We start from the raw sequence: 21,606 nt of genomic DNA on the forward strand, positions 1-21,606 counted from the left end.
CTTCCTGCTGTGATGGACAGCCAGTAGAACTTGCTGCTGTGATGGACGACCAGTTGAGCTTCCTATAGAGATGGCTGGCTAGTGGAGCTTCCCATAGAGATGAAATGTTGTGTGTCTCTGCTGTCAGGGCAGTAGCCACCAGCCCCTGGTGGTGATTAAGGAAAGACTTATTATTTTTTTTGTGTGTAGTGTGTGTGTTATGGTGGGTTTGGATGTGTGCTCCATGTGCTCGTGTGGAGGGCAGCTATGTAAAATCAGTTTTTTCCTTCCATCTTCCAGGGATCAAACTCAGGTCATCATGCTTTTAAGACAATATTTTTACCTGCTGAGCCTTCTTGCCTGGTCAAGATCTGAATTTTAATTTCAGTGTAAACAGGAGTGGCTGGTGCATACCACTTTGAATGGAGTTTATGGCGTTCATATGTAAAAGGGGGCAATGGGAGTGGACAGTGTATAGTCTTCCTGTTAGCACCTTCAACTCCATCCCCCATAGACACGGAGACTGCACTCAGTGGGCTGGTAATTAGGAGGGATGGAGGGGTGAGAATTTCCTGTGCTGAACTGTAAGTTAAAGGAAAAACATTGTCCAAATCTATTTTTAAGGCGAGAACGTCAGTATTCTGTCTGTAGTGGTGAAGCCTCTCCTGGCTCGTGTGACATCCTCTATTTCTCCGTGGGGAGCCCTGATCAGCTCATGGTGCACAAAGGGAAGTGTGTTGGTGAGTAAACTAGCCAAGTCCATTCAGTTGGTTTAGTGATAAATGTTAATCCTGACGTACCAGAACGGACTAGAGGGTGACATCTCAACTAGCATAGTCTGAAGAAGACCCTTACCCTGGCAGGAAGCTGCAGTTCCAGCCCCGTCCTTCATGCCTGGGATGAGAAGCTGCTCGGCTCCTCTAATGTAATATGGAAATGTAATATAATATGGAAATACAGCCACGCGCTTAGAAATACGTTAGTGAACGGAGAGTTCTAGACATCGCATCATGTGCATCTGGTATAAACAACCTGAGCCCCGATACTTGTGATCTTTGAAAATTAAATCTCTTTCCTTCATGGTGCTAGGGATTGAACCAAAATCTTTGTGCATGCCAAGCAAGTACTGGACCGCTGAGTCATATCCTTGGTCCCCAAGTCTCCTTAAGTTACTATCCATCTGCTTAGCATTATCCTACATGGCACATTTTGCCTGGCTGGGAAAACCACCTTATTTTCTTTGCATTTTATTTAGCAGTTGTCTCTGGTGGCTACTTGGAATGAACCCTTCTCTGCAATTTGGGATTTTAATTGTTTATTTAAAAATCTAGTTTTCTATATTGACTTCTTAGCCATATAGATAAGCTGCTAGGGCTTACTTTCATGTAGTGAACTTAACATTTAACTTTTGTTTTCAATCCTGTAATTGCCAGAATGGATAGTATATCAGAAGTCAAGTTCACTTGCTTTCAACATCTTTCCTCCTCATTTTGAGGTGGTCCAGATAAGCCAGAGAGCAGCTAAGGAGTGGGCAGAGGATGGAAGGGGCAGAGGCCAAACTTCTGAAGAGTCTTTGGTCTGGACACTCAACCTGGGACTGTGATAGCATCCTAGACAGATGAGGATTCACAGACACAAGGCTGACATATGCAAAACAGCCTATAGGCAGGGTTGAGGCCACAGTAGAGGTGGTTGGCCTTGGATTTGAAATTGTCCTTGACTCAGACATTCCAAATTCGTGAGCTAGCAACCTGAAACTCCCTGCTTCAGTAACCTAGGAAATCAAGAAGGCAGAGTACCTCAGGCTTAGTCTCACTGTGTGCTTATCAGTTAGAGTCACCTTTTTAACTACCAAGAGTAAATTATTTCCTCACAGTGGGTCTGGATTGTAAATAGACCTTAATTTCTATGAAGTATTTGGGGTTTTGTTTTGCTTTTTTTTTAAATCAACTAATTAATTTTTTAATGTTCAATAAAACTGTCATTTTGAGAAGCAACATATAATGTTTGGTTTTCGGTTTAAAGTTGCTGGAGTTAGAGAGACTGGAGAATGTCTCTGCTGTGGGTGAGCTGCTGACAACCGTCTGGATAAGTGACTGTTGCTGGCGTGGGACAGCTTCAGTCAGTGTCCTGCTAACACTTCTCCTTCAGCCCCAGAACACTTGCTGTCTGCGTTGTCTCGACAGGAAAAGGGTGATATGAGGATAGCAAATTGAATTTATAATTTAAAAGCCCCAGCAACTGTAAAATGTCTAGCTATTTGCACACAGTGCCAGTGAGGTGGCTTAGTGGATAGGGACACTTACTTAGCAACCTGAATGACATTCAGAAGCCACATGGTAGAAGGAAAGGATTGACAACAAAAGTGTCTTGTGGTCCACACACAGATGCTGTGGCATACACATGTATGTACACACACATAGTACATGAATGTTTTACATATATTATGTATATGTATAAATGTTGTACATACATGAGTGAATGCCAGTACACTGAGATCACACATATGCAGTGAGACTCATGTGAGCCAGGCCATCTTCCATCCATCCCATAAACTCCTTGTGTCACTGTCTTCAATGAGCTGCTCAACACATGACCCTAAAGTTGCTTCCCTTAGCTGACAAGTTTTCAAACATAGGGTCTTTCCCTCTTAAACTAAGACTTTTACAAGTCATTATGACTAGCAAACAATTAGGTTATTGTAATTAAAATCTCTACATTGCCAGCATTTCCCTGAAGTAAAAACTGCCTGACAAATGCAAAATCTAGGTGAGCAAATTCAGCCATAATTCTCCAAAGTACTTTTGCTAAAATTACCTAATATATGCAGGTTATTTTTGCTTCTGATTTTTCAAATGGATAATGTAATTACCAACAGCTCTTAAATTATTTTTCTCATTAGAAAAGTGAAGTAATATCATGAAAAACTAGACTTTTTGTACTAAAAGGCAAGGATAAAGCTGCTGAGATAGCTCAGCTAGTAAAGTGCTTGTAAGAAGACATGGCTCCAACCCCAGAACCCACATTTAAAACAGCAAAAAGCTAAGAATGATGGCATGGTGGCAGAACCCACATTTGAAATAACAAAAAGCTAAGCATGATGGCATGGTGACATGCACTCGTAATATAAGTTCTGGGGAGGTGCTGGCTAGCCAGCCAGCCACTAGCTGTGAGGCAGTGAGAGACCCTGTCAAAAGCAATAAGATGAACAGCACCTGAGAACCAGCACGCGAGCCATCCTGTGCACACCCATACACACACACACACACACACACACACACACACACACACACACCATACACACACATAGGGCTAAATTACTGTATTATTAGCCATTCCAAGCTGGAGATGAGTTAGTAGCCTGTCGTCATTTGGTGAAGACTACTTGTTTTCCATGCTGGGGACTGAACCCCACACCTAGCACATACTTAGCCAGCACTCTAAGCTAACCCACTCTACAGGCACATCTGACGGTTGATGCTGTGGTAGGGGTGCTGCTGATATCTAACTTGTTGACAGCTGGACACAGTGTATCCCCTACAACCAAAGACTGTGTGGCCTGGGCGCGACAATGTGCAATGAGATAAATTAAGAAGAAAAAAGCAGAGGAGAAGAAAACAAAAGTAAAATGAAAATGATATTTTCTTCTTTTTCTATTTTAATCTTTAATGGCAAAGGAGATTTTTGTACAACATGGTTTGATATTAGAGCAGTTCTGGTCCCCAAGGAAAAAATGTGCCTGTTAGCTAACTAAGTCCACTGCTTTTTAGCCTTAACTCATGCTGCTTCTTTCCCTCTAAAACACTGTGCAGTTTGGCTTTGCTGAGCATACACATACAGAGTTTGCACCTCTGATGAAGCCACTTTTCAAATTAGATAAAAGCTGTTGCACTGTGCACACTAATCTATTTTAGTGAATTGATAGGGCAGGTGTGGTCCCCAAGGGTGGGCTGCTGAGGAGAGCAGCACTGTAGGTCCAGTAAGATGCTGTTCTCTCTATCTCATCCAATGCTAAATCTCATTATTAGTTCTGAACTTTCTACAATTAAGATTTGAAGGCTTGGATTATATTGGTAATTGTTAAAAATTGGACAAGGTATTACAAATGGACAAATGGACAGGTATTACAGTAAATGGGTCTTTTCATAGTTAGCATGTAGTATACACATACACACACACACACACACACACAAACACACACACACACGGAGTTTACAAGATATGATGACCTTTAGTCTCTCTGCAGGCAGTGATGAGCAGCTGGGGAAGGTGGTATACAATGCTTTGGAAGCAGCCACGGGCAGCTTTGTCTTGTTGTATGAGTGGGTCCTTCAGTGGCAGAAGAAGATGGGCCCTTGCCTTACCAGTCAAGAGAAAGAGAAGATCGACAAGTGCAAAAAGCAGGTAGGTAAACCGGGCATGATGGGGCACAGTACTCAAGAACTAGAATAGGAAGACCAGATCAAGGTCGTCCTAAGCTACATAGCCAAGTTTGAGGCCAGCCTGTGCTACATAAGCCCTTGTCTTAGATTCAGATATGAAAGAAAAATGTCAGTAAGTGTTTGTCATGGCTGGCCAAAGGCCCAGCCTCAAGCTGTAGATGATGAGGCAAAAAGCCTGCACCCATTGGCTCCCACAGATGGTCCACAGAGTGTGAGGTCCATGGGACACTACCTTCACCAGGCCTCAGCTCTGCTCACACTTCTGTAACCCGCCCTAGCCTCTCACCCTCCTGTCTTCTGTGACTTCTGCCTTACTGAAACTAGTTACCACTTCATAGCTGTGTTCTTTGCAATTATTTATGGTTTTTTTCTGCTCTTTTAAAAGGTTGCTTTAACCAAGAAAAAAGCCAGGTTCAGAACTAAGTCTTTTAGTTAGGAGAGATGACAGAGGTTCTGGTTAGTCAACAAAATGATGGACTGGGTATTAGGTCTTTCTTGTACCTTACTGATACAAAATGGTATAGTTATGCTCTGATTGTATTTTGAAAGAAAAGTTTTATCTTAGCAGGAAGGGTGATATGTAGGAGGAGCAATGGTGGGAGGAGTAAGGAGACAAGAGGGGGGGAAGAGAGAGAGAGGGAGGGAGGGAGGGAGAGAGAGAGAGAGAGAGAGAGAGAGAGATGGGAGGGAGGGAATATGGAGACTGTCTCTGCCAGTCAAAAGTAGTTGGTATATCTAGGTTGGGTATTGGGTTACACTTCTGATTGTATGGCTATCTTGTTATTGAGCATTACCGAACTTATAAAGCCTTTGATTAACATTTTTTAAAAAAATAAATGAAAAATAAATAAATAATAAAAAAAAGAAAAAAAATGTTGCTTTAAAACTGACTTTTAGCCGGGCAGTGGTGGCTCACGCCTTTTATCCCAGCACTTGGGAGGCAGAGGCAGGCGGATTTCTGAGTTCGAGGCTAGCCTGGTCTACAGAGTGAGTTCCAGGACAGCCAAGGCTACACAGAGAACCCCTGTCTCAAAAAACAAAACAACAACAACAACAAAAAACCCTGACTTTTAAGGGATCAGAGATTTTTTTTTCTCTTTTGTTTTTGTGCAGTGCTGTTAATGAGAAAAGAATTTTACATGAATTAATAATGCTGAACTCAGGGGAGCACTTAACATTGTATTTAACCTTTGCTTAATAAAGAGGTTAAAAAACAATCAAAGCAAGAGAAATTTAAAGCACACCATAATCAATAGTTATTTTTGTATGGTGATCATATAAATAAGTTTGAGGATTTTTTTCCTTTGTATTATAATATATTTAAATTTGCATTTTTCAGTGCTGAGAATTAAACCTAAGGTCTCTTGCTTACTAGATAGATGCTCTACCATTGAACTACACATCCATCCCCCAGATTTAAAAAAAAAATTTACAATAATCTTTAGTAGAAAATTCAATTTTAAATATGTTTCTTTTTTTCTGCTAACTGTATCACATACATATCCCCAAAATTTGATTTTTAAAAGCCACTCTGCAATTTTATGGTATTTGGATATCCCATTTTGACATTGAAGTTGATGATTAGCTAAAATGTCTTGCAGTTTTATGGACTGTCAGATTGATTTATCAGTTTAGGGGATGATTCAGGTCACGGCATCTTATTTTCCCATCTTTGAAAGTATATTTTCCATCTCACACCATACTTTTGGAGTAAAACACCAGCTAATGTCATTTGCCTAATACCCTTCTCAGATTCAAGGAGCAGAAACAGAATTCAGCTCCCTAGTGAAACTGAGCCATCCAAATATTGTCCGCTACTTTGCGATGAGTTCCAGAGAGGAGGAGGACTCCATTGTGATCGACATTTTGGCAGAGCACATCAGTGGGGTCTCTCTCGCTGCACACCTGAGCCACTCGGGCCCAGTCCCCATGCACCAGCTGCGCAAGTACACAGCCCAGCTCCTGGCAGGCCTGGATTACCTTCACAGCAACTCCGTGGTGCACAAGGTGCTGAGCGCGTCCAGTATCTTGGTAGATGCCGAGGGCACTGTAAAGATAACAGACTACAGCATCTCTAAGCGCCTGGCAGACATTTGCAAGGAGGATGTATTTGAGCAAACTCGAGTTCGTTTTAGTGACAGTGCCCTGCCTTATAAAACTGGAAAGAAAGGGGACGTGTGGCGTCTTGGCCTTCTGCTGTTGTCTCTTAGCCAAGGACAGGAGTGTGGGGAGTACCCAGTGACCATCCCCAGTGACCTGCCAGCTGACTTCCAAGACTTCCTGAAGAAGTGAGTATCATGGATTGTTCCGTCCTGCTTTCATCCTGCATGGCTAAGGATGGGGAGGCAGAGCCGTGAGGAAGGGGGACGAACAGGGAGGCTGAGCCATGAGGAAGGGGGCCGAACGGGGAGGCTGAGCCGTGAGGAAGGGGGCCGAATGGAGAGGCTGAGCCGTGAAGAAGGGGGCCGAACGGGGAGGCTGAGCCGTGAGGAAGGGGCCCTGCCCAGGCTCGTGTGTTCTCTCTCCTCATCACAGCCTTCTACCTTCTCCTGAACCCACTTGAGTTTAATTGATTCTCAGACTACTTTTGGGAAGCTGTCTGGAATACTCTAGAATTTTTTCCCCATTCCTGTCTATCCCAGAAGGGTTGTAGTTGATAAGAAGTGCCCTGGGTGTGGTAGACTTTCTCTGTTACTTTGCTGCTGAGTCCTAGGAGACCAAAGAGAAGGCCTCAGGAAGCCAGTTGAGAAGTGTGGTTCTGCCCTCTGACTGCTCCTCCAATGACTGTCTCCCTCAGCCAGGTCAGAGGACCAAACCACCGCCTGTTTCTAGACAGAGGATTTTCCACATTTGTGAATCACAAGTACATAATCATTACAAAGTCAGCTTTTAAAAAAGTGTGTGCAAGTATGTGTTTGTCCATGTCTGTAAGAGAAAAAACCCATTGACATGTCTGTGGAGGTAAGGCAACAGCTTTCTGGAGTCTTCTTTCCTTCCACAGTGGGCTATAGGGATTCCCCACTCAGGTTGTCGGGTCTCAGGCTTGTGGGGCAGCCACCTTCTCCCACTGCATCTCTCTGGCCTACAGTCAGGCTCTGTCCAGCTGGAGGGAGTCCTTAATAAAGAGACTCTCCTTGGGCCTAAACTGTTTGTCCAAGTCTTTCCCCTCAGTATTTTCTACCTTAACTCTGAATGTTCTCAGTCTAAGCCAGCACTACCCGTCAGTCTCTAATAAGATAAGAGCATTCAGTTGTTTACAGCCCCCTCTGGAGCAGCCTCCTGCAGGCCTGCCCTGTGCTGCTTCACCTTCCTCACACCCTAGCTGCTCTCCTCACCTTCGTTTCCCTAGTCACTCACTCAGTCTCTTCATCTTCTCTCTTGCCTTTTCATTTCTCTTTGCCTGTGACCTGACCATAGCGGTCCCTGTCACCCACTAGTTCTCTGGTCACTCATATGCCAGCCTCTGAATCCAAGCAGTCCCCTCTGGCACACACCAGAGATTCACTGGTGATGTGATGCACAGGTGTTGGCAGCCACGTGAGACTGGCTGTGACGTTGGAGCTGAGTTAATTTATGCAGCATGCACTGTAATGATGGTGCATTCTCAGGCTGTGTCCCTGTCTTTAAGTGACATATAGAATTTAAATGAAGCTATTGCTATGTTGCAAAGAGTAGCCATGATAAATTATTCATTTGAGGAAAGGGGCCAACTTTGAGTCTGTGTGAAACATTCTCTCCTTAAAGTATATAAACTTTCAAGATTTTTTTTAAAAATCACTTATGATTTCTTTTAAATGAAATAGAACTTTTTAAAAGATTTATTTATTTTATGTATGTGAGTACACTGTTACTCTCTTCAGACACACCAGGAGAGGGCGTCAGATCCCATTACAGATGGTTGTGAGCCACCATGTGGTTGCTGGGAATTGAACTCAAGTCCTCTAGAAGAGCAGCCAGTGCTCTTAACTGCTGAGCCATCTCACCAACCCTCAAAATAGAACTCTAAAAAAATTGATTTAAATACACCCTACAATGAGGGTGGCTGAAGGGTCAGATGGGGTGATGAATTACTAGTGAAGGTCTTAGTTCCGTCCTTCCCATGTCCCCTTGAACTCTACCCCTCTTCTCACCTCAGCAGCCAGGCAGTGGGTCAGAGGGCTGAGACTTTCCTGGTTGCCCCCTCACAGGAACAGCTCCTGTCTGTCCCTTCTGAAGGTGAGATCTGAGATTTGTTCTGACTCAGTTAACATAGCTGTCATCTGGAATACGTGTTTGTGCCTCCCTTCTGGGGTGGGGGCCTCTGGACTGCTTAGTTGAGGTGGATAACATTTGGGCTGTTGGGTTGTTAGCCTTGCTGTCCACCACAGTTAGCAAAAGAAGCAAATAATTCACAAAAGCAGAGTGGATTCCATCTGTGATCCCCACCATACTTAGTTAACACCTTTGGGAAGTCATCTATAGCTGGGTAAGAGTTCAGGTGTCAAAATACAAGTCATTCTCAGTAGGCGTTGCGTTTTCTGACCCACATCTATTGTCACGGCAGTCATATTAATGTCACAGTTGACCCAGAGCCGAGCCAGAGTTGATAGTGCTCTTCAGAATCTAGCACAGCATGTGTAGGTGTGTGTGTGTGTGTGTGTGTGTGCATGTGTGTAATTGAGGAATAATCCCAACAGTAAGAGAATACATTGTAAATAAATAAATAAATTCTGGTAGTTTCCTGCTCTTCCAAGGGTTGAGTGAGTTAACACCTCTCCGGTGCTGACTGCCCCTTGGTCCCTGTTGCACCCAGACGACAGCTCTCGGTGCCCTCAGCTGTAAGAGCTGTGGAAAGTTCCAGGTCCGTCATTCCTTCTGGTCTCAAAGCTGAGGCTAGCATGGCCTCTGCTGCTGGTAGCCACTCAAATGCCAAAATGATGGATTCTGACAGTGTAGTCTTATGAAGCAGGAACTCCTCAGTGCTGCAGCTGACTCTCACAAGCTTTCTGATCCAGATCTGCTGTGTCAGTCACATTAATGCTCGGTGGTACACTTAGAGTTGGTAGTGCACTTTAGAACGACACAGCATATGTAGGCTGGTCAGTGCAGTGGGTATGTAAAACTGGAAATAACCCCAATAGAACCAGAGAATATACTGGGAAATTCCAGTGGGTCCAAGCTGATGTAGGAGTCTAAATGGAGCTTTATTGACATAATTGTTTTTATTGACATAAAATTTAAAGACACGGCTGAAAGGCCACTCGCTAAAGGCAAACAACATAAACTGCATCCTCAGTAACATTATGGCGGATTGTTGTGCACTTGTAGATGGAAGCAGAAAGGAAAGGGTCTGTAACAATGCACATTAAGAGATTAAGAGATGGCCAGATGGTGGGAGACAGAGGCAAGTGGATTTCTGTGAGTTCAAAGCCAGCCAGGGATTCACAGAGAAGCCCTGTTTCCAAAACCAAAACAAAACAAAAACAAAAAGGGAGGGAGAGAGAACTTCTATTTATTTATTCATTCATTCTTTTTTGAGGCAGGGTCTCACTTTGTAGTTCTAGCTGGCCTGTAACCTAGTATGTAGACCAGGCTGGCCTTGGCACTTTGACATTTTAGCAGTATTGCTCAGTGCTACCATTGTGTTTCAGGTTCCTCAACATCTGATTGCTGTCTTTGGAAAGCTTGAGTTATGTCTGGTCCTCAGCAGGCTTAGTTCAACAGGGCGAATTACTAAGCAGCTAATGGAAGTGACAGTTCAAAGCTGGTTTACACGGCCCGAGAGCATTTCAAATTATTTTATGCCTCTGTAGTTAACAAAATGTAGTTGGTTTTTCTTTTTTCTTTTCAACTTGAATCCAGTCTACTATGGGACATACAAACCATGAAATGGTGTTTATTCATTTAAATTCACTTTTAAGTATATTTTCTTCCAAAAGTAACATGAATTTGCTAATGTGTATTTAAAAAGAAAAGCAGACTCATAGATAAACGGGGCAGATGAAGTAGAAAGGCGTTTACGTTGCACACACTGAGACTCTCCCTCCCCTCTGAGGTGTGTTTGCCTGGATGACAAGGAAAGATGGAGCCCTCAGCAGCTGCTGAGACACAGCTTTATAAACCCGCAGCCAAAAATGCCTTTGGTGGAGCAGAGTCCAGAAGGTGAGTTATTACCTGCCTGCTCAATAGGGTCTCACTGTGTAGCCCAGGCTAGATCTTTTGGTCTTCCTGCGTCTGCCTCCTGAGTGCTAATATAACAGGCATAACCACTTGACTACCATCTTTTTATTATTATTATTATTATTATTATTATTATTATTATTATTATAACACAAAGCCTGAAACTGAGAACATCTGCCTGAATTAATTCTTTACCTCTGCCAGGCCTCACTTAATCAGTTATGTGCAGGCCTTGTGTGTACGGGACTGCTTTGCCACCCTAGTTCTTCCGGCCTCTATTGATGGAGTGGGTGGGGCATCCCTTTCCTGTTGTGTTACCCATATTGCCATGTTACATTAGAGAGCTTGGTGCGGACCAGGAAACCTGAGTTTGGGTTCTGGCTGCCTAGTTCAGTCCCTTTCTCTCCATCCCTATTACTCTTGCCTGTAAAATGGGCCAGGTGTACATTCCTGCCTGTTGTAAGGACGTCCAGATGAGAAAGGATGTCAAAGGACACAGTGCTTTCTCAGACCACCAGCTGGGGCCCCTTCCTCTCATACTTACGTTGTTGGCTCCTGTGAGCTGTCTCCTTTTTTGTTTTAATTCTTATTTATGCGTGTGTGTGTGTGTGTGTGTGTGTGTGTGTGTGTCTGCGTGGGTGTGTGCACATGTGGATGAAGTGTCCTGAGAGTCCGGAGAAGGCCATTAGATCCCCTAGAGCTGGAGTTACAGGTAGTTGTAGGCTACCCAATTTGGGTGCTGGGAGCCAAACTCCAGTTCTCTGCAAAGGCAGTATGAGCCCTTCACCACTGAGCCATCTCTCGGGCCAGTCTGCTGGTATTCCTAATGCTTCTGCTTTATCTTAGATTCCGGGGGACAAGATTACATTGAGACTGTCATTCCCAGCAACCAGCTGCCCAGCGCTGCATTCTTCAGTGAGACACAGAGACAGTTTTCCCGATACTTCATTGAGTTTGAAGAACTACAACTTCTAGGGAAAGGAGCTTTTGGAGCTGTCATCAAGGTATGACAGGGTTGTCCCCAATCCCTTTTAAGCTCTCTTTCATTTCCATGGCCTCACAGGCTTGGTTTCCATTTTGAGAGTGGAAAGGTAAGTGAATAAGACTCTTTGAAGCTGTGAGCACCTTCACCTCCTGGATTAAAGGCTTTCTGTAATGCTACCCTACTTATTAAGAATACATTGTTCCCATGTCCTTGGTTGGCTCAGAACAATGACATGAAGAGAGAGAGGAAAAAAAAAAAACAAACATGATTATAAGCATCGTGAGTGGCCAGAATCTCTGCATGAAGAACATTTTCCTCTGCTTCAATCAGGAAGGGAGTTGTCCTCTCCATCTACCCCAGTTTTGTTGGAGTTGTCAGAGAAAGATTCCAAAGTTAGAACAGAAATAGCATTCAAGCTGGGAGATGGTCTTGGTGGCTCTCATTTTCTGGTTTAGGAAGATGGAAGATTAATAGCATGTTTTACGGTCTGCTGCTGTTAGGACTCTGCTCACTTGGTCTGGGCAAATTTTATTATGTAATATATGAAGAGGCTTCTGCTGTTCTTATATAACTTAAATGTTTTATAACCCATTGGGGATGCAGGTTAAAAAGTATGAAGAACAGCTGAGGTACATGCCATGGTTTTTGTATGAATATGACCTCTATCCATGGTGCATGTTTGTATTTGGAATTCTGAGTGTATAGGCACTCTTGTTTATTGTTGATTTTTGTGCGTTTTACAGGGTTTTGTTTTGTTGGGTTTTGGTTTTTTTGTTTGTTTTGAGACAAGGTTTCATTGTGCCTGGGCTGGCCTGGAAAACACAGTGTAGCAGAAGACAGCCTTAAACCCTCATCCTTCTGCTGACTCCTGAGTGCTGGGACTTCAGGCCATTATTCCCATGCCCGTTTCATACTGTGCTGGAGATCAAACCCAGAGTTTGCGTGTGTTTGGCAAGCACTCTACTACATGAGCTGTATCCCTGGCAGGTTTTTTTTGAGAATTATATAGCCCAGGCTATCCTCAAACTCAGTGTGGCTAAGGATAACCTTAACCTCCTAGTACTCTTGCCCACATCTCCCTGTGTTAGGATTACATATCCATCTTAGAAGTGTCTCTTATACTGCACAGGCCTCTCAACCAAAACAATCAATTTACTCACAATAAAAGAGGGCCAGCCTTCAGCAAGACAGGTATCCTACAAGAAAACTCATCGTTCTAGGAGGAGTTTAATTCACAGTGTCATTTTTATTAACTCCATGTCTTTTTTTAGATTCTTGAATTTAACAAACTTCATTTCTTCCTTCCTTCCTTCCTTCCTTTCCTTGTCTTTTCGTACAGGGGCTCTTGTAACCTTCCTTATTTACGAGATCTTAAAGATGGTTAGTAAGCTGCTGTACTAAGGGCATCCTCCTTTTCCAGGCCCTTCTTTCTCTTCTTGAGAAACTCTTGCTCCCATCCCCTCCAGACTGAGTCAGACAGCCTGTTTCCCCTTCAGGCTTCGTTAGCAGTCATCCTTCACCGTCTGAGTACTTCCTCATTGGACCAGTGAATTGCTAGGGGTTTTTAGTGCATTAACTCTTATGTAAATGTGAAGAAAAACCTGGTACAGTTACTTCAGTCAAGCCAGTGGCGCTGTCAGGGAGGGATGGTGTATGAGCACACCAGCCTGGGAGACATTCTCGCTTGTCTCGTTGTGCTCCTTTTTTCATTGCTTGATTTTATGTCATCAGTTTTGATGGGTGCAAAAATCAGTGAGCAGTATGCACATTGATGGTGACCACTGCTGTTGGTCAAGCACACCTCTCTGGAGCTGCGAGAGTCTACTTTCTCCGCGTGTTCTCAGGCGTACTGTAGTGTCCCCATTCAGGCTAGCAGTGAAAATGCATAAATGCCTTGTAGGTAAGAAGATTGCATCTCAAGGAAGTCGAATATCTCTCCCAAATTTACATGGCCTTAGAAATTCTTTGTAAAATAAATTTTCATTTAAAAAAATTTATTTTAGGTTTGTTAAAATTTCTGGAGTTTCATCCATCTTTAGTGACTTTCTCGAGTATTAAGAAAATAAAATCATCAGATAAAAACTTATACTGGCTTTAGAAAATTAATTTTACTTAAACTAAAATGTATTTTGATATTTATTTAGCAAATATAACAACAGAAGAGTGGGAAATAATTGCACAAAAATTAACAAAACTTATGACTCCATATGTTAACCTAATTTTAAAGAAAACATTACACTTATTGATAAAGAAATAAATGATTAAGACAAGCACGGTGGTCCATGCTTGCAATCCCGGCACTCAAAAGATGGAGGAGGGAGGATGCAATCTAAAGTTAGCTTTATCTCCATAGGGAGTTTGAGGCCAGCTTGGGCTGTACGAGACCCTGCCTAAAAACGAAAGAAAATGTGTATTCCTGTAATCTCAGCTCAGAAGTAGAAGGATGTCAAGTTCTAGGCATGGCTACATAGTGAGATATTCCTCCCCCCCCCCCAAAAAAAAAGAGAGGAGAAAAGGGAAGGATAGGGAAAAAGAAAAAGAAACAAAGAAGCGAAGAGATGAAACTCATGCCCTCCCCTGTGTCTCCAAGAGGCTTCCTCCCATCTGAATTTCTTGAACGTTTTCCCTGGTTTGGGGGCAACCAAGGCTTCCCTCTGCTTGAATTCAAACTTTGTGACTCTTAGCTTTTATCATGGGTTCTCAGACTCCAAGTTCTGCTGGGGAGGAAATGGGCCATTCGGTATAAATGCCTGTGTGCAAGGTCCTGGGCTACAGATCTGACCAGGTCTTGTCCCCTACTGCCGGGCAGGTGCAAAACAAGCTTGATGGCTGCTGCTATGCTGTGAAGCGCATTCCTATCAACCCTGCAAGCAGGCACTTCCGCAGGATCAAGGGTGAGGTGACGCTGCTATCGCGCCTGCACCATGAAAACATTGTGCGCTACTACAACGCCTGGATTGAGCGGCATGAGCGCCCGGCAGTGCCAGGGACACCACCCCCAGACAGCACACCCCAGGCCCAGGACAGCCCAGCCACCTGTGGGAAAGCATCAGGCGACACTGAGGAAATGGGCAGCGTGGAGGCTGCAGCACCACCACCCATCCTCAGCAGCTCGGTGGAGTGGAGCACTTCTGCAGAGCGCTCTACCAGCGCCCGCTTCCCAGTCACAGGCCAGGACTCCAGCAGCGATGAGGAGGATGAGGATGAGCGCGATGGCGTCTTCTCGCAGTCCTTTCTGTAAGTGCTTGCCATAGAGGACCCCTGGTCCCTAACCCAATAGGCCCACACCAGAGGTACTCAGAAATCCCAGTGTGTTGACCCTGTTAAGAAAGAAGCAAACCGATGGAAACTTACTCTTTCAGGGAGTAGCCAAGTGCAACCCAGAGGAATTTTAAAGATTTCCCACATCCAAGGCCAGAAAAAAGGAGAAGCAAAAGTGATTTCCAATACTTTATCTTGATACAGTTAAGAGAATTTGTGACAGGGCACTGCTTTAAATCACAGCTTCCAACTCTGTGGATCACTTAAGAGTCTTGATAACCAACTGCCCCTGAGACCGGAAGTTAGGACCCAAGGGCATTTGTCTTAGCAATTTACTTCATTGTACTCAGTTAGATACAACTTATTACAACTCCTAGCAATTAACTACTTTGTGAAACAACCAAGCTCCTTCTTAAAGAGTTCTCTGTTGGGGGCTGGAGAGAGGACTCTGGTTAAGGGAGATTTTTGTTCTTTCAGTGGAGTTGAGTTCGATACCCAGCACGTAATGACTGCTAACCATCTGTAACTTCAATCCCAGGGGATCACACGCCCCCTTCTGGCCTCCACAGGCACAGCATACATATGGTGCACAGACAATGCTGGTCAAACACTCATACATATAAAATAAAGATTTAAATAAAAAAATAAATGAATACATAAATAAAAGTTCTGTGTTTATGTAACAGAAAAGAAAAAACAACAGCCCAATCTGTATTGATGTTGTAGAGTAGTGGTGTGTCTTAATTACTGTGCTATTGCTGTGAAGAGACACCATGACCTCAAAGCCTATCTTCAAAGATGTAACTCTTCCAACAAGCCATACCTCCTAATTCGACCAACAGGAGACCAAGCCTTCAGTCTATGAGCCCGTAGAGGCCATTCTCTGTCAGACCACCATGTGGTAAATTGTTCCAGCTTCTCTGCTTTTCTGGTGAACTAAAAAGAGTGTCAGTTTGTTGGTTTGTTTGTTTGTATAATATGTCTTTATTACTCTTTTTGAAGACCTGCTTCAGATTCTGATAGTGACATCATCTTTGACAATGAAGATGAAAACAGTAAAAGTCAGAATCAGGTAAATAAGTAAGTAGAAGTTACCCAGTTTCATTCAGAGCATGATATGTAAGGAAATGACATCATCTAATGTTACAAACATCAGGCAGAATGACGGGGCCTTAATCTGATATGCGAATATCAGTTTTAAAATACAGCCATTCATTTAAAATAAATCTTATTTGTGTTTTGGGCTTTTATTCACACCATAAATCTATACAGAGATTTTATTATTTATATATATATATATACATATATATATATATATATATGTATATATATATTATAAGTTTTATACTGACATACAGAAGAAATAAGTTGACATACCATACTTTTTTTGTACAGGTGGTGTACATAAACTCAGGCAGGCACTCATATATGCAAATAAATTTAATTTAAAAAAATCTTTTTGTTTTAAGTTTCATAGAGGATTGGGAAGTGTTTTCTATGAGGTTAGGGATTAGGGCTGAAAGCAAATTAAACAGTCTCATCATGGAGTTAGCTTCATCTTCCCTTCAGTTAATCTTGATGCTCAGTTTGATAAACCATCTTCTAGAACAGTGTTTTAAGTATGTAGCATGATCCTGCAGTGTTTGGTGAATAAGTTTAAAGGATCACAGCCAGCCTTATTTTATTTCTGATATTTTAAACAAGAGGAGAGAATGCCAGAATGCACCTTACTTTTAGTAAAAGTAAATTTTGTTGCTAGAACTTGTCCTTTCCTGGGGCTGGAGAGATGGCAGGTGAGGATGGGGGGAGTTAAGAGCAAGTACTGCCCTTGAAAAGGAACTGAACCCAGTTCCCAGGACCCAGGTTGGGCAGTTCACAGCTGCCTGGAACTCCAGTTCCGGATGCTTACTAGATGTATTCTAGGTGTGATATAAAGCACATTTCTCCATATGTCTCATGGTTTTAAAAGCTTGACAAGCACTCTGGACCCTCAGATTCCACGTGGCCCTGTTTCCTTCTCTGGTCAGGATGCAGAGCTGCAGGCTGGTGCCTCAGGCTCAGAGCAGAAGCAGTGAGCTGACCACTGTAACTAGGGTCTGGGATAACTGTACTGCTTAGAATAACAGGATAATCACTGGCGTTTATGAGTTCACTCACAGAATATAAACATGTAGATCCTGTTAATACACATTTCAATTGATTTGAAGATTTGAATGAATTTAGCCAGTATGTTTTTAATAAGTATTGTTAATTAAAAACCACTTAAGCTCCTTTGCTTTCATTTTTTAATTATAAAGTTAGCTACAATAATAGCATAAATAATCCAAACTGCTAAAGCAAAAGTTATATTTGCTTTAATGTTAGTTGTGCATTTAATTATCAAGGACATCAAATTTATGCTTCCAGTTTGACTCAATTAAAGACAGCATCCCATGAGCATTCTAATTGATGGGTAGAAACCTCGAGGGCTTAATAATCTCCACAGATGCTCCACAGAGAGTATAAGTAATTTAGTACTTGAATCCAGTTATTTCCAGAGCAGAACTTTTTAATTTTCTTTGAAAGGGAAAAATATTGAAAAATGTTCTTCTTCATAAAAACTGTAGCCAGGGGACCAGAGAGCAGTTTAGAGCATGTGATGTTCTACAGAGAACTGATTCCAAGCTCTGTCTGCTGGCTCACAGCTGCCTGGTTCTCCAACTTCAGGAAAGCCTGTACCCTCTTCTAGCCTCCACAGGCACTTGCACTCACGTGGACACACCCACACACAGGCATGCACAGAGGTGGAACTCGACAAATAAAATCAGAAGAAAAGACTGTAGAGCATATTGTAATGCATCTGTATGTGCTTCTGTTTGATGTTATGCACACCATATAAGCTGCCCCATGGAGGCTATAGAGCAATGGATCCCCTGAAATCTGGAGTTAGGTGGTTGTGAGCTGCCTGGTGTTAGTGTTGGAAATGGAACCCAGGTCCTCTGCAAGAGCAGTAAGTACTCTAAAGCCATTAACTATTTTCTGGACTCTCCAGCCCTAGAAAAGATGTTTTTTTAAAGGTATTAAAGGTTTTTTTAAAGGTATGCGGTGGTGGCGCATACCTTTAATCCCAGCACTTGGGAGGCAGAGGCAGGCGGATTTCTGAGTTCGAGACCAACCTGGTCTACAAAGTGAGTTCCAGGACAGCCAGGGCTACACAGAGAAACCCTGTTTCGAAAAAAAACCAAAAAAAAAAAAAGGAAAAAAAAATTACCTGTGGGAGACAAGTGAGAAAGTGTGAGGAAGTGAGGCCTTGTGAGGAAGTGATCTGCATATCACGTGCTTCTTGTGGGTGGCAGCTAAGCTGTGTTCAGGGGTATAGCCCAGAGGACACTGTACCTTCTGACAGTATGAAGACTCTGGTAACACAGGCTCACCCTGTATTCATTCCATCCTTCTTATCAGAAGCTCCTCAAAGGGAAGGCCTGAGCAGGAGTCTATCTGCTGTTGCACATCTTACGTATCCCCCATGGCCCTCAGTGGTGTGTGGAAGCTATGCAGAATTTCTGGTCACACCAGACTTTCCCTTTAAGTGTCACAAGCTTCTAAAAGATAGTAGTTGCACTCTGCTCTGCTGATGTCCCCTAAAGTGATGGAGGCCATACACAGGAGGTTGGGGCCTGAAACACAAGTTCTTAAAGGTGATGATACTCTTTGTTTAATTTCAGCCCTCAGTTTGAGTTCTGTATTCCTTTTGGTTTAGGATGAAGACTGCAATCAAAAAGACAGTTGCCATGAGATTGAGCCTTCAGTGACAACCGAAGCTGTGCACTACCTTTACATCCAGGTGAGATGCTGGTGAACAGCTCTGTGATGACATACCTCTCATTGCTTGTTGGCAGTGTGATTTATGATGGACTGCAAGGTTATGAACACAAGAGGAATGATTGAAATTGCTAAAGAGTAATTGGCCAGGGAAGCTGTAGCATGGATGCCTTCCCCAGTCTTGAACGCGTCCTTTTTTACAGTGCTTAATACCAGGAGGCACCATGGGGCAGCCCTGGACCCAGGCTGTACAAATACACATCCTAGATCTACCTGTCATCATTGTGTGAGCTCAGATGAAGTTCTTTAGTTTTTTGTGCCTCAGTTTCCCACAGATTAATTAACTATTGATACTTCTCACAACCATGTCTGAGTCCCGTGAATGCAGGAGTGAGCATGCCTTAACTGTCTGTATGTGTGCTTTCTCTAAATAGCCCTGGGAAGTGGGTGGGGCTCTTGGGAGCTGGGCCCTGAGTGAGGCCTGGAGGGTGACTCAGAATGTGCTGAGGGTTCTGAGGATGAGGATGAAGGCTGGTGTGTAATGCTTCTGCCTGAGGAATTTCCCACTCTGGCCCTGGCTGGGTCCCAAAAGCTAGTTTCACACATTGACCTAAGACTTAAAAGATGCTCCATGGAAAGGGTGAGACAGAGACCTTGCTTGAATGTTTCCATGCTTGTAATGTTTTTCTCTAGATTCAAAGAGCATTTGTTATTCAAGTACAAATAAAGCCAAAGACATCATTAGGCTAATTAGCTATTCTTAGAAATTTGAAAATGGAAACAATCTTGTAACATAATAACATCTTATTGCAATCTCAGTTTTCATGTTGATGACAAGGATTTTAAACAAAAGAAGGATTTTAAAAACAAGCAGCCAGCATAGCATGCAAGTGGCCCTGGATTCAATCCCACTGCAAGGGGGTAAAGGTTATATTACCTGCTAATATTATGTATACTTGCCCTAATGTGTTCTTCGGTTTTATTGGTTATTAATATTATTATTAAACACATATTTGCTTCTGTAGGCTTTAGGGGGTGTTTGGGGTGCTGGGGTGGAATCCATGGCTTCATGCATGCTTGGAATGTGCTCTATCTCTCAGCCAATTTCCTTTGCAAGATGGTTTTTTTTTCTTTCTCATACTCTCATTTGTATCACTTTTTAGCTTAAAGAAAAGGCAGTTCTTTCTAAGACTGTATAAAATCCCTGTCATAAGGTTTAGCGTGAATGATTGCGTGAGTGATTGCATTGACTGCAGCTCCCCTCCTTAGTGTGAGCCCTTGGTGTGACCGTGTGATGGAGTCTGCCTGGTTTGTTCTTCTCTGTAGATGGAGTACTGTGAGAAGAGCACGCTGCGGGACACCATCGACCAGGGGCTGTTCCGAGACACCAGCCGCCTCTGGAGGCTCTTCCGAGAGATTCTGGATGGATTAGCTTATATCCATGAGAAAGTAAACTTGATAGCCTCCCATGTGCATGTGTTCTGGGAATTAGGGATATACTCCCCTTGTACTTGTTCTTGGGGATGAGAACAGCCCCCATAGGCTCATATGTTTGAATCCTTGGTCCCCAGTTGGTGGAACTATTTGGGAAGGATTAGGAGATGGGGCCTTGTTGGAGGAGGTGTGTCAATGGAGGAATGCTTTGAGGTTTCAAAAGCCTATGTCATTTCTGAGTTGCTTTTCCTTCCTTGTAGTGTATAGATCAGGATGTAAGCTCTCAGCTACTGTTGTAGCGCCATGCCTGCCTGTCTGCTGCTATACTCCCTGCCTTGAATAGACATAGACTCACCCTCTAAAACTTTAAGCCCAATTTAACTCTTTCTTCTGTAAGTTGCCTTGGTCAAAAGAAAAATAACTAAAACAGGTGCCTCCTTTTGTTGCTGTTTTTTGAGACAAGGTCTCTTGCTGAACATGGAGCTTGCCTTTTCAGCTACCTGGCTGCCCAGCCAGCTCTCAAGATCTGTTTGTCTGCCACTCTCTGTACCAGATTTTATGTGGATGTTGAACATCTGAATTCAGGTCCTCAAGCTTTCATAGCAAATATTCTACCTACTGAGCCATCTTCCTGGCTTATATAAATTATACAAACTTATAATAAACATATAAATTATATTAAAAATCAAACAGAAAATAGAGAACAAGCATACAAAACAAGGGAGGAAACTATGGGTATGATGAAATAGTCTTTTACAATTACCAATTTATTTGTGTATATGTGTGTGGGCCAATAAATGCCACAGTGCACTTGTGGAGGTCAGAGGGCAATTTTCTTTCCTTCTACCATGTGAATTCCATGAATTAAACTTGGGTTATAGGCTTTGTGGTGTGGACCTTGGCCTGCTGAGCCACCTTGGTGGTCATGGTGTCTCATCATCACAAAACCTAAGAGCACCAAAATGTTTGCTCACTGACCTTTACAAGACACTTGCCCACACCTCTATAAGGAAGACATTTGGACATGTACAGAGTGTTGAGGATGCTTGTATCAGTGAAGTAGTTAACCACTTTGGCTCCTGGTGGGTGGTACATGTGCTACACTTGCCCAAGAACTGTCTGGATTCCTGAATGAAAGACACACACACCAGCAAATTTTGTTATGCCTTGGCTAGCTTAATGACTGGGCATTTCTAAACCTCCCCACAGCTAGCACATTCTCCCCTGAGACATTCCTGACTTAACACCTCTTAAATCTATATTTTATCTTGTTGCATTGGCTCCTTCTGGGTGCCCTGCTTATCTTTGCTGCCCAAGATGCTTCTGGGCAGCCCTTCTCAGGGCAGCTTTCCCTCTTGTACCTACATTTCAGCTGTTACTCCCTCCTGTTCCTTCTCAGCATGGTCTGTCCTATTGCAACCTTCTGGCCAAGATCCTTTCTTTCCTCTCTCCCTATGTTTCTTCTCCTGGGAACTTAGAAGTCCTGCCTCTCTTGTCCTCTCTCTCTCTCTCTCTCTCTCTCTCTCTCTCTCTCTCTCTCTCTCT

At 43.1% G+C, this 21,606-nt stretch overlaps 1 protein-coding gene across 4 annotated transcripts in view; it reads left to right on the top strand.

The window, feature by feature from the left end:
• Eif2ak4 (eukaryotic translation initiation factor 2 alpha kinase 4) overlaps positions 1-21,606 on the top strand; it is an 83,489-nt gene that overhangs the window by 26,477 nt on the left and 35,406 nt on the right. For all 4 annotated transcript variants that reach the window (XR_003711347.1, XM_028766827.1, XM_028766828.1 and 1 more), the window contains 9 exons: positions 604-719; positions 4,226-4,383; positions 6,174-6,709; positions 10,456-10,562; positions 11,427-11,584; positions 14,375-14,802; positions 15,829-15,898; positions 18,566-18,649; positions 19,954-20,076. Coding sequence is in view for 3 of the 4 variants with exons in the window: in XM_028766827.1 (XP_028622660.1) it covers positions 604-719; positions 4,226-4,383; positions 6,174-6,709; positions 10,456-10,562; positions 11,427-11,584; positions 14,375-14,802; positions 15,829-15,898; positions 18,566-18,649; positions 19,954-20,076 (1,780 nt within the window). In the remaining variant the exon portion in view is untranslated. The remainder of the gene's footprint in view (positions 1-603; positions 720-4,225; positions 4,384-6,173; positions 6,710-10,455; positions 10,563-11,426; positions 11,585-14,374; positions 14,803-15,828; positions 15,899-18,565; positions 18,650-19,953; positions 20,077-21,606) is intronic.

This window comes from Grammomys surdaster, unplaced genomic scaffold (assembly GCF_004785775.1).
Source record: "Grammomys surdaster isolate TR1022 unplaced genomic scaffold, NIH_TR_1.0 170, whole genome shotgun sequence".
Classification (NCBI taxonomy): Eukaryota; Metazoa; Chordata; class Mammalia; order Rodentia; family Muridae; genus Grammomys; species Grammomys surdaster.